At 35.6% G+C, this 11,700-nt stretch overlaps 2 protein-coding genes across 2 annotated transcripts; both read left to right on the plus strand.

Moving 5' to 3' along the window:
- LOC143620485 (uncharacterized) lies at positions 1-3,374 on the plus strand. Its single transcript, XM_077092178.1, has 7 exons — positions 1-399; positions 1,587-1,727; positions 1,837-1,950; positions 2,028-2,201; positions 2,284-2,399; positions 2,483-2,564; positions 3,272-3,374. Exons 1-7 carry the CDS (start codon positions 1-3, stop codon positions 3,275-3,277), a joined length of 1,032 nt encoding a protein of 343 aa, XP_076948293.1. The 3' UTR covers positions 3,278-3,374.
- A 4,986-nt stretch (positions 3,375-8,360) lies between these two features.
- Positions 8,361-11,056, plus strand: LOC143620437 (uncharacterized). The gene is made up of 3 exons (XM_077092139.1): positions 8,361-8,572; positions 9,246-9,451; positions 10,598-11,056. The coding sequence occupies exons 1-3, from the start codon at positions 8,483-8,485 to the stop codon at positions 10,854-10,856; spliced, it is 555 nt and encodes a 184-aa protein (XP_076948254.1). The 5' UTR covers positions 8,361-8,482; the 3' UTR covers positions 10,857-11,056.
- The last annotated feature ends 644 nt before the right edge of the window (positions 11,057-11,700 follow it).

The raw sequence follows: 11,700 nt of genomic DNA on the forward strand, positions 1-11,700 counted from the left end.
ATGGCTGCTGCTTCCATTAACACCACCTTCCTCCCACTTCACAAACTCCGATCACCCGTTTCCGTTTCACCAAACCCCAAACTCTCGTTAAAATCGAAGCATGTCTCCGTCGCCGGAGTAGTGAAGGCGGTGAAGAGTGATGACTTTACGGATCAAGTGGTGAGTGAGATTGAGAGGGAGATGGAAGGGGGTGAGACGGAGGTTCAGTTGATTGGTGGGAGTGAAGGACGGTTGTCTTTTGAAGGTGGGTTTTCGTCGGCGGCGAGTGGTGGGAGTGAGGTTGTGGAGGGTGAGAGTTTAGAGAAGCTGATGGATAGAGGTATTAATGCCACCATTGTGCTGGCTGCGGGGACTTTTGGGATTACCAAGTTGCTTACTATTGATTATGATTATTGGCATGTGAGTTTCTTATTTTAATCCTTAATTCTTTAAATTCATAATTATGAAAATATGTGGTAGGGATGTTTTACTTCTTTCTGATTTGAATCTGAAAGAAGTGATTTTTAGAAACAGTTTGGGTTCGAATTCGGGTTCTTGAATCTTGTGAAAGAAAGTTCAGCTTTAGTGGTAAAAGTCTAGATTTTTATTATTAGTTAGGTGCTTGTAGGTGTTGTTGCAACAAAGATAAGAACGGAACCGGGTCGGTTCTTGTAGCCTGGAGCTATAATTGGCTTATCCCATGTGAGTTTGGGTCTGCCTCTGGCCCTCGTCTTCTCCATTCATGGGGTGGGGTTTCCATGGTTCTTACCGGAGCCGAGCTGTCATCTGTCTTCTCTGCACATGACAAAACTATCTCAACCTCATTTTTCTTGATTTTATCTGAGATACATGCCACCCTGACTTCTCCTGAAAAACTATGCTTTTTATCTTATCCGGTCTAACCTTGTGTGTCCACACATCCACCTCAGCACCATCATATCTACTACCTTCATCTTTCGTGCTCTTGATGGCCCAACAATCGGTCCGTATAAAATTGTCGGTCGGACTGCAATCCTACATCATTGTCACACTGTCTATGTCCCCATCAATCTTGACAATACCTGAACATGATTGTATGCATGCATTAGATAAATGCTCAATGGGTCGGGTCGGGTTGGATTGGGACTAAGCTCCAATATTGATCCCAGTTGAGGATACTTCTACGTTGGCCTTTGTTGATTGTCCCTTTTAACTTGTGTAGCTTGGGCGTTGATGTGATTTTCTTTTTCTTTTTTATCATTAGTTTCTTTACTTTGGTTTTAAATTTATATTCTTTTGATTACTTAGGGTCAAAATGATAAGATGATGAAAAAATTAATGATGCAAATGTCAGCTTAACTAACTATATCATCTAGCTGTTACTACCCAATTATACAAGTAACTATTTGGTTTTAGTTTCAAATTCAATTTCATACGCGCACCGATACACTCAAGGGTACCATGTTTAGGCTTTATCACATAGTTAGGCGTCACTTTTAGTTCGCGTTTTAAGTGATGTAGCACGGAGGTCAGATTAATGCTTTTTGAGCAGTACTCGGAGTTAAGGATTTGAAAAATTAGGATAATTTGATTTATATATCTCATTCATTATATCCTTCAATTCACAGGGTTGGACCATATATGAAATATTGAGATACGCACCTCAGCACAATTGGAGTGCATACGAAGAAGCTCTAAAACAAAATCCACTTTTGGCAAAAATGATGATAAGTGGAGTTGTATATTCAATAGGAGACTGGATTGCTCAGGTTCGTATACATTCATTTCTTTCTTTCTTTAAAACCATTTTTATTCATTTTTGTCAAATATGACAATTAGCTTGAATAACAAACGGTTTAATTATTATAAAATTTGCAGTGTTGTGAAGGAAAACCGCTTTTGGAGTTTGATCGTACTCGCATGTTTAGATCCGGTCTTGTGGGATTTACTCTACATGGGTCACTGTCTCACTATTACTACTATTTCTGTGAGGTAAATAATTTAATTTTGAGCTTATTTTCTGGTTATTTAGGGGCCAAATAATAAACAAACATTCTTGTGTTATTCAGGCGCTTTTCCCCTTTAAAGATTGGTGGGTGGTACCTGTTAAGGTAGCCTTTGACCAAACCGCATGGTCAGCAGTATGGAACAGCATTTATTTTGTAGTTCTGGGACTTTTACGGTTTGACTCGCCGTTGACCATCTTCAATGAATTAAAGGCGACATTTTTTCCCATGTTAACTGTAAGTAGACATTAAATTCTATTATTTGACATGGAAACATCATATATGATTGATTATAACGTGTTTTTATATTTTATATTAGGCGGGTTGGAAGCTTTGGCCATTTGCTCATATCATAACGTATGGTGTCGTACCCGTTGAACAAAGACTCTTGTGGGTCGACTGTGTTGAGCTAGTTTGGGTCACAATACTTTCAACGTAAGTGTCGCCTGGAAAATTAAACATATTGATTTAGTTAGATTTTATTAATTGACACGAATTACTTGGTTTTATTTTGACAGTTTATCAAATGAGAAATCAGAAGCAAGGATATCCGATGCATCCACAGACCCGAATGCAATTTCATCCTTTGAACCTTCAGAGGTATATCGACACATAATTGAAGCACATAAAGAGTTCACACACACATATTTAGGGTGTCCTTATGTTTGTCTGAAATTTTAAATATCAAAATTATGCCTGAAATGGAGGAAAAGTGAAATAAAATAAAACATAAAAATCTTGAAATGGAATTTGGTTCGATGATTTCGTGTTTGTCGGTTTTTTTATAGAGATGGCAAAATGGGTTGGTCAGTAACGAGTGAAATACGTTCAGGTTTAAACGGTATTTTGGTCATTTCACGATTATTTGACACAAAAGTTAACTGGCATCCACTCCAGGGACTTTTGGCGTTATGTTCCTGCAAACCATTGATCAAAACATGTCATTTAAATTTCAATGTTAAGGGACCAAAACCAAAATTTAAGCATACCACATGTACCATATCGCCATATGTGTGATTCATACTAACTAATATGTTTATAAAATGATTACACAAATACTGTTGTCACAATAATAATCTAATTGTTTAAAGAAAACAAATTCATGGTTGTATTCATTCAGAATAGATTTTGGGTGACTTTCAATCCATTTGACCCGTTCTCTTTTAGGCTATTTGACCCATTCATGAGTAACAGGTCTTGATTACCACATCTAGTCCTTAATGTGATCATTAATGTTTTATAATTGCTGCACGTGATCGTTACTAATTGTACCATTAACCAATTTTCTTGATTATTTGTATTATCAGGAATAGATACCCAAAAACCGCACAATTTCTCCATTATTGGTGACCGAAGTCTTCGGTTGACATTGGGTTTGATCTAAAAACATTGCAAGTAAGGTAAAATGGTGAGCAGATAATTATCTGTTCATATCATTATATGTATATATAGTACTCCCCTTGTTCTTTTTTTTTCTTTTTCGTTTTTATTAGAATTTAACTTGATATATATATAGTGAGGGTATTCAAGGTTCAAGAAAATATTGTAAACGCTTACATTTTTAGCAATGTATAGTTATGCCACATGATAAACTGAAAAACTTGTAATGGAAGTGCATACACAAAAGATATGATCTAAATATCCATGGACATTACGGAGAGCCGACTAGGTGTTGGCCGGAAGTCAAACCACCGCCAGGTAAGTCTACGAGCGGGTGGAGTCAACGCCCTCCTCACCATCTCTTTGCTGGCATGGTGCCGCCTGTAAGCCGCCATCTTGTGGGTACGGGTGATCATCTTTGCTGGCAGTGATGGGGTGGAGCAGTTGAACAAATCTTGATGGTTCTTGAAGGAAAGAGATGTCCCTTTTGGCGGAGATGGGTGGTGACACCTGCCGGCGGTGGTGGTCTCTTTCTTGATGATCATATATGTGATTAGTTGAGGAAGAAAGGTATATGTGTCTATTAGCTTTGGTGATGAAAACTATGGGTTTGATTAAAACTTGAAAGGTTAGATTTTTCAATTGGTACAGATGGTTGAGCGGCATATTCTTGGGTGGCCAAGACTTGTTCTTTGTTGGTTTTCTTTTGAAAATTTGACTTTGACTAAGTCGTCGAAATTTTGACTTTGAAACAATAACACTCCAATAATCAGTAGCTTATTATGATGGCATCTAACTTCTGGCTATGGTTAAAAAAAAAGCTATAATTAACGGGTCATTAGAAAGCTTTCCACATAAGCCCCGTCTAAACCGGTTATGTTATCTTTTAAGTTTGTGCATCTTGGATGATCATGCATATGGGTGCTTTGTGCATCTAGGGGTCCTCTTAGACCCGTTGATTTTACTCGTATGGATTAACTGTCTCAACCAGATTTCACATCTACTTGATTAGCTCGACCTGAACAAACTTGTTATCGGGTGAAAACCAATTAAAGTTATGAACTTTTAGGTTCTGGTTGTGGTTAGACCCTTAAAACATCGAAAGGCAGAAAATTAACGCGTACTACATTAGTTCAACTTCCGGTCTGTTATCAAGAATTTGTAGGTACACATTAATTTTCCAAATAGTAGGAGGGTTATATATATTCTTGTCCTGGATTATATTACCTTTTCAAACAAGATGAGGACTGGAATCTTTCAGACCGGAAGTGTAGTATGCAAACAACTTTTCCTTTTTAAGTTAAATATGTCCAAACAAACCCAAACAGCCTGGCCCTATGAACCCAATTGTGCTTTGGATTGGTTTCGAGTATAATATCATACGCAAGCGAACTTTATAACCCTGCCCGAACTCCCCGAAACCTGAATAGTTTGTTGTTGACGGCAAGGATAAATATTGAATTGTGAGGGTGGTCAACTATTCTTTGCTAAGTGAGATAATTTCTATTATATATGTGTATATATATATATATACATGTATGTATGTATGCCTGATAAACATGTAAGTAAAACATAAGAGTTACAAAGAAGCAGTAGGTATGAAAACTTTAGGGCTATGAATGGAAAGATGGATTCTCTCCACAGGAATAGCACTTGTGTATTAGCTGATCACTGTAAAGGTAGAAAAACCGTATGTTGCAAATGGATTTTTAATGTTTGTATTAAGTCTTGAAGTGAGGCAGATAGATTATAGATTTAAGGCAGGAAGGTTATAGTCAAAGAGGGAGGTTGGATTTTGAAGAAGACATTCTGTCTTGTCGTAAAGATGGCAATTGTGATTTGTGAGGTGTATAATTTGTCTAGATGTTCATAAGGGGTGGTCTTTGTTTCAATTGGTGTAAACAATGTTTTCTTATATGAAAATTTAACAGAAGAATTTTATATGAACTTACCTGAAGGAAATTATGAGAAGGAGAAACAAATGTGTGTAAAGTGGTCATGCCATTGTATGGTCAAAACAAGTCCTTAGGATGTGGAATGAAAAATTAATTATTGTCTTCTTAAAGATTGGTTTTGTAAAAAGTCTTAATATTCTGTATTTGCTAATGAAGATACGTAGATAACTATGTGTTTATTGTCGTACTTGTCTATGTTGATGGCATTCTATGATTCTGATTATGATATTGATGATTCCAAGATTGATGAACTAACATGTTTTTGAGTTCTAAGTTTGTGATTAAAGATTTGTATGAGTTGAAGCATTTTCTAGGAATAGAGGTGGTTTAGATTGCTGGCTTGTAAACCTGTGAATACTCCAATGATAATGCAAAAGACTCCAATACTCTTTTAAAAAGATGTTACTCGGTATCAAAAGTTAATATATCACACTTTCACTAGGCACGATATCTTTTTAATTGTTCAATGTTTTGAGTCAATATTATGTATTTTACTCTTCTCATATGCAAATAATTTGAAGGGTGTTAAGATACTCAAAATTTTCTCATAATAAGGGAATTTTATTTTCAAAATGTGGGCCTTTAAAGGTGAATAATTTATGTAGACTCGTATTAGGGTAGCTGGATTTCGAGTAGAAGGTTAGTAACCGGGTTTTGTATTTTCTTGGGCGAAAAATTGGTGTTGGAAAAGTAAGTAGTCAGTTGTGTTTAGATCCTCGCCAAAGCTAAAGTATAGAGCCATGTGTGATGCGTCTTGTGAGGTTATTTGGTTGTTAAAATTTTTTTAAGAGTTAAGAATAAAATGCAAGTTATGAGCCAGCTTAATGTAATTTGTTTGGAATGTTTGACATGTTCACAAGTTTGAATTGAGATTTGAGAAGGAAAGTTAAAATTATATGCATCAAATCCAACTTTGTGGTTTATTTATAGTTTTTCATATGTTTGTGTATTTTATATTTTAGTGGTAAAGGTATGAAAATTGAGCTGATAAGAGCTTATTTGATCGTGTTGCATATTTGTGGTTGGCTTGGTAGGTGATGATAAGGGAAGGGTTTTGCTAGAACTTTAAAAAATAAAATGAGTTGTTGCAACTTGGATGAACCCTAATTGATCACATTAGAGATTGGTGTTCCCGCATTTTCTCTAGATTTGTGGTGTATTTTTCAGTAGTGTTTTCTAATTGTTTGTATTTTAATCTTCACACCTTATGAAGATTGTTAGTTTTTAAATCAATTCCAAATTAAGATTATAATCTAAATACTACGGTTTTTAATAAAATCATTTATTTTTTAGAAACCTTAAAGAGAAATTATGGTAGTCATGGTGTCATTGGTGTGTCTCTCTTAAGTCTTAACCAAAATATTAAAGGTTTAAATTCTTTAAAATGCACTTTGTCATGTATTTATTTTAGAAAATCTAAAAATTGTTTTTAATTTTTTTTCTCTAGAATATTATGAAATATTATTTTGGTGAAGGATGAAAAAAAAAACCTTTGGATATGGGATTTACCTTAACTTTTTTTTCAAAATTAGTTTTTACCCTTTAAATTGGGTTGCTTTCAGTTTTAAGTTATTCTTTGTGGAGGATGGGGGTGCCATTAGCCACCTCATCCCGCCAAACACAACACCCTCCCCCTGCCATGCTCTTCCTCCTCCTTCGACGCTACCACAATAATGGTGGGCCCGCCTCACTAACAATCAGTCCCTTTCTCTCTTTTAGAATATAAAAAATAAATAAAATCTATTTTGACCTGTTTAACCCAGAACACTTAAATTAACAAGTGACTAGTTATTGTCTAACTACTTACGTGATAGACTGTTAGTGATATGACGTGATAGTAGCTCTTACTGTTTATCGCACAACATAAGGCCGCCCAAACCGCTCATCGCTCGCTTGAAAACTGCTCTGAAAATGTTCGCTCATTTTTTTTTGCTCGATTGTAAACGAGCCAAGCAACGAGCAAAGCTCGGTTCGGTTCGGCTCGAATATTTTTAATTTATTTTATATATAATTATATATGAACAAATATATCTTAAATATATAGACAACACACATAAAATATAAGTATACAATTTCATAAACCCTTTTAAAATTTTCCTATTCCGTCAATTTTATAGTTTTATCAGTTTGATTCAAGTTTTCAGAATACTAAAAGTTTGTTTACATGTTCATTATATCTCATTTCAAACTTCTTCTAAATATTTACAACCTATTATACGTTTGTCTAAAAATTACTAATTTGTTTACAAAATATATTATTTACAGCCTTCAAACTTGTTTCTTATTAAAAATTTTAAAGTGAAAAAGAAATAAATAATGCTCGAAATCGCTTAATATTTGATTGAAAAATGCTCGATTCGATTTTGGCTCGTTTCATTTTTCGCTCGGGTCGAATTTCAACCTTTCGGTTTAGTTCGGATGTAAACGAGCCAAGCAACGAACAAGCCTTCGCTCGGCTCATGAACAACCCTAACACAACACACAACCTTATAAAAATTATTCTTTTATTATGAAAAAACCTTTTCTTTTCAAGAAGTAGCTACTAATAACAAGAAAAGAGTTTGGTTAATCAAGAACATGAGTAAATAGTAATGGAAGAAAGACCATCAAATCAATTATCATTTTATATTTTTACACTTTACACATAACTATTCTTCAAATTTATGAATGTCTCACCACATCTAGAATGAGAAATTTAAATGAAAGAAAGACATGTAGATAATGTCTCACCACATGTTACATTCATATTAGCTCACCTAATCACAAAACAATCCAAGCAGACCCCACACCCCCATCAACCGCCGTTAAAACCTAACCATCGGATACACTCTCTCCGTCAAACAGCTCAAACGTCGTCATCTTAAACCCTAACGTCACCGACGCTCCACCGTCACCTGATAACTTAACTCCCGCCATTCCTACTCCCATGGGACCATGCGTCACTCTCGTACGCTAAGCTCAATCCATTGTACACTCACGTGCAGTTGTTCAATAAAGTAATCTAAAACCCTTAATTTAAAAGCATTCTATCTCATCTGGTGGTTTAAATTAATAATAATTATTTATTGGGGGTGACGAAACGGTGAAATGTCAAAATCGGTTTGAATTCGTCTTTATTAGCCTGGATTTGCCATCATAAATTCATACTGAGATCTAGATCTGCAACGTATTCGTGAGAGTACAATGGCTTCTAAACTGTTAATGGTGGTGGTGACTGTTATTGATCTCATTGCTTTTGGTTTAGCGGTTGCTGCTGAACAAAGGAGAAGCACTGTGAGTAAATGTTCCCAGTTTGTTATCAATTTGCCCTAGTTTCATCATCAATTAGTCTTATTGTATATGTTTAATAATCTGTTAACCTAATTGTTGAATTTATGAGATTGAATCGTGCTAGGTTGCTTGATTAAGCGTATCCGAGAGTGATTTTAGGTCAATTTGCTCTAATTTGATATGCTATCAATCTGGTTAGCATAAGTGTTGAATCGATCAGATCGAATCGTGCATTAGTTGCTTGATTGCTGGATCTCGGTGATTTTAGGTCAATTTAATGTTGTTTAGAGAGGGCGCAAATGCATTGATTTTGAGCATGCAGATTTGATATTTGTTGTGTAGATTGCTTATGTTTGCTTGATTGTATGAGCATAGCAAGAATTTGATAGAATTTGGATGTGAGTAAACATTCTCATTTTGTTCTCAACTTGCCCGGTCATTTAGTGTAATTAAATCTGGTTAACAATCCGGTTAATTTAATTGTGGATTGTATGAGATTGAATCGATTTACGGATCTGAAAGTGATTTTTGCTGTTTAGGGCACAAGTGAATTGATTTAATGATTTTGAGTATGCAGATTTGATATTTGTTTCATATGTTTTGCTTATTTTGCTTGATTGTGCGAACATAACATGAATCTGATAGAATTTGGATGTGGAAATTGGAATGTTTGCAGGCTACCATACGTAAGGATGAAGAAGATGAATACAACATGTGTATCTATGATTCTGATATTTCAACTGGATATGGTCTTGGTGCGTTTTTCCTTCTCATGGCTAGCCAGATTCTGATTATGGTGGCTAGCAGGTGCTTCTGTTGTGGAAAAGCTTTGAACCCGACCGGTTCTAGGGCTTGCGCGGTTCTCCTTTTTATCTTTTGCTGGTACGTTGATATAGCTCACAAATTCGACTCATCTAGTTATGAATTGATAAAAAAAAAAACTGCGTTAAATCCATTTAAACTGGTTGAAATAGGCCGCAGATTAGAGTCATATACTTGTGAATTGGTAAAGAGTTTTAAAAGTATTGGTTTAAAAGAAAGGGGCTAAATGGGAAGATGTCAAACTGGCTGAAATAGGTCACAAGTTCGGCTCATTTACTTATGAATTGGTAAAAAGAATTTAAATTGATGTCCATTTAAAAGAAATGGGTCACACAGGCTGAAACAGGTTGCATATTTGATTCATTTACTTATGAATTGGTAATAGTTTTAAAAAGATTCGTTCAAAAGCAATAGGTCGGTGTCAAACTGGCTGAAATAGGTCACAAATTCATCTCTCATCTACATATGAATTCGTAAAAAGTTTAAAATAAAAAAATTGGTTCAAAAGAAACGTGTCAAACGGGTTGATGTCAAACTGGCTGAATGAATTGGTACATCACTTTAAAAAAATCTTGGTTTTAAAAGAAGAGGGCAAACGAGTAAAACAGGTCAAAGGAAAAAATTCAAAGGAAAAGGTTTAAGTGGTGTCAAACTGGCTGAAATAAGTCGCAAATTCAACTCGTCTACTTGTGAATTGGTAATAAGTGTTAAAAAAGTTGGTTCAAAGGAAAAGGGTCAAATTGGTTGATGTCAAACTGGTTGAAATAAGTCAAAATTCAGACTCATCTACTTACAAATTGGTAAAACGTTTTAAAATAGTTGGTTTGAAAGAAACGAGTCAAATTGGCTGAAATAGTCACATATTCGACTAATGTACTTATGAATTGGTAAAATATTTTAAGAAAATGTTGGTTTAAAAGAAACTGGTCGATGTCAAACTGGCTTAATTGGTCACACATTTGACTCATCTGTGCTTATAAATTGGTAACAGTTTTTAAACAATACTGGTTTAAAAAACAGGCCAAAAGGGTTGATGTCAAACGGGCTGAAATTTATCTCAAGCTCGACTCATCTGCTTATGAATTGGTAAAGAAACGGGTCATACCGGTTGAAAGCCGACCAAAGTGTGTTTTCATAGCATAAGACCTTCATGTTCGTTGTATTCAAAATATTATGTTACTGAAGTTATATAATTTCACGTGTCAGGATCACATTCATAATTTCTGAAGCGTGTTTGCTCGCGGGTTCAGTGAGAAACGGGTACCACACCAAATACAGGACCTTATTCAGTGAGCAACCCCCGTCTTGTGAGACCGTTAGAAAGGGTGTGTTTGCTGCAGGGGCTGCTTTTGTGTTCATCACAGGCATAATTTCACAGTTCTACTATGCGTCATACTCAAAGGCTAGGGGAGCATTTCAACCATATGGTGGTGAAGCCAATGTAGGTATGGGTGCCTATAAGTGAGAACCATATGTTGGTGTTTCTAGTTTTGCAACATTTGTTTTAGGGATTGTTTGGGCCATTAGAAGTTTTATTTTAGGTGTTTTAAGGTTGTTGGTTGGGGTTGTTTATGTGCAGTATATGATCCACATGTTTTTGGTCTTATAATGGTATTGAGAATGTAACATTCATGTTTTATAAGTAATGACTTTGTTTAATGTTAATATGCGGTTCTCTGAATTGGTTGTTGAACAATAACCAGTGTATATGCATTTTACACTATAGTATATACTAGATGCATTATACGCTACACAGGGTGATATCCGTATTGCTCCTGTATGGAGTGCTTTCAAATTTAATGTGAGGGAGTAAGAGTGGGTAAGACCATGTATAGTCAAAACTAGGCACATCTGGATATTTTGTTATGTGATGCCTAGTCATCTTTTGGGTATTTTGCAAAAAGTGGGTATAGTGAGAAAATGTTCTCAAAGCGCCTCCCTCCTCCCCCCTCTCTACTACCTCTATCTCACAAAACCCTCAAAATGTGAGCCATTACAACGTTATGTGCATAATGTTCCTCACCATAATGCCATCCATAATGCTCGGGGGCGGTGTTCCCAGACATTATGGCCCCGAAACGCCACAAAATATATGCCACTACGGATGTTCAAAGAGGCGGATCTATGGGTTATCCAGGGGGTGCCCGGGTTACCCCTCAACGTTTCAGATGAAGTGTAAAATTAGTGCAAAATTTTATTTTTCTTCTACTTTTCGTGTATTAAAATACCCATAAGCAAATATTAGGATATCCCTAAGAAAATATAAAAAGAAAAAGTGAGGAAGGTTTCATTGGAATTTATTTTTTTCT

Source organism: Bidens hawaiensis, unplaced genomic scaffold, assembly GCF_021521415.1.
Source record: "Bidens hawaiensis isolate Kalapana, Puna unplaced genomic scaffold, B.hawaiensis_p1.1 tig00002572_1, whole genome shotgun sequence".
NCBI lineage: Eukaryota > Viridiplantae > Streptophyta > Magnoliopsida > Asterales > Asteraceae > Bidens > Bidens hawaiensis.

Excerpts from the sequence above, each read along its gene's own strand:
- LOC143620437 (XM_077092139.1), top strand. The coding sequence starts at position 8,483 with ATGGCTTCTAAACTGTTAATGGTGGTGGTGACTGTTATTGATCTCATT. Across the intron at positions 8,573-9,245 it reads CTGAACAAAGGAGAAGCACT|GCTACCATACGTAAGGATGA; the intron begins GTGAGTAAATGT and ends GAATGTTTGCAG. Across the intron at positions 9,452-10,597 it reads CTCCTTTTTATCTTTTGCTG|GATCACATTCATAATTTCTG; the intron begins GTACGTTGATAT and ends TTCACGTGTCAG.
- LOC143620485 (XM_077092178.1), top strand. The coding sequence starts at position 1 with ATGGCTGCTGCTTCCATTAACACCACCTTCCTCCCACTTCACAAACTC. Across the intron at positions 1,951-2,027 it reads ATTACTACTATTTCTGTGAG|GCGCTTTTCCCCTTTAAAGA; the intron begins GTAAATAATTTA and ends TGTGTTATTCAG. Across the intron at positions 2,400-2,482 it reads TGGGTCACAATACTTTCAAC|TTTATCAAATGAGAAATCAG; the intron begins GTAAGTGTCGCC and ends TTATTTTGACAG.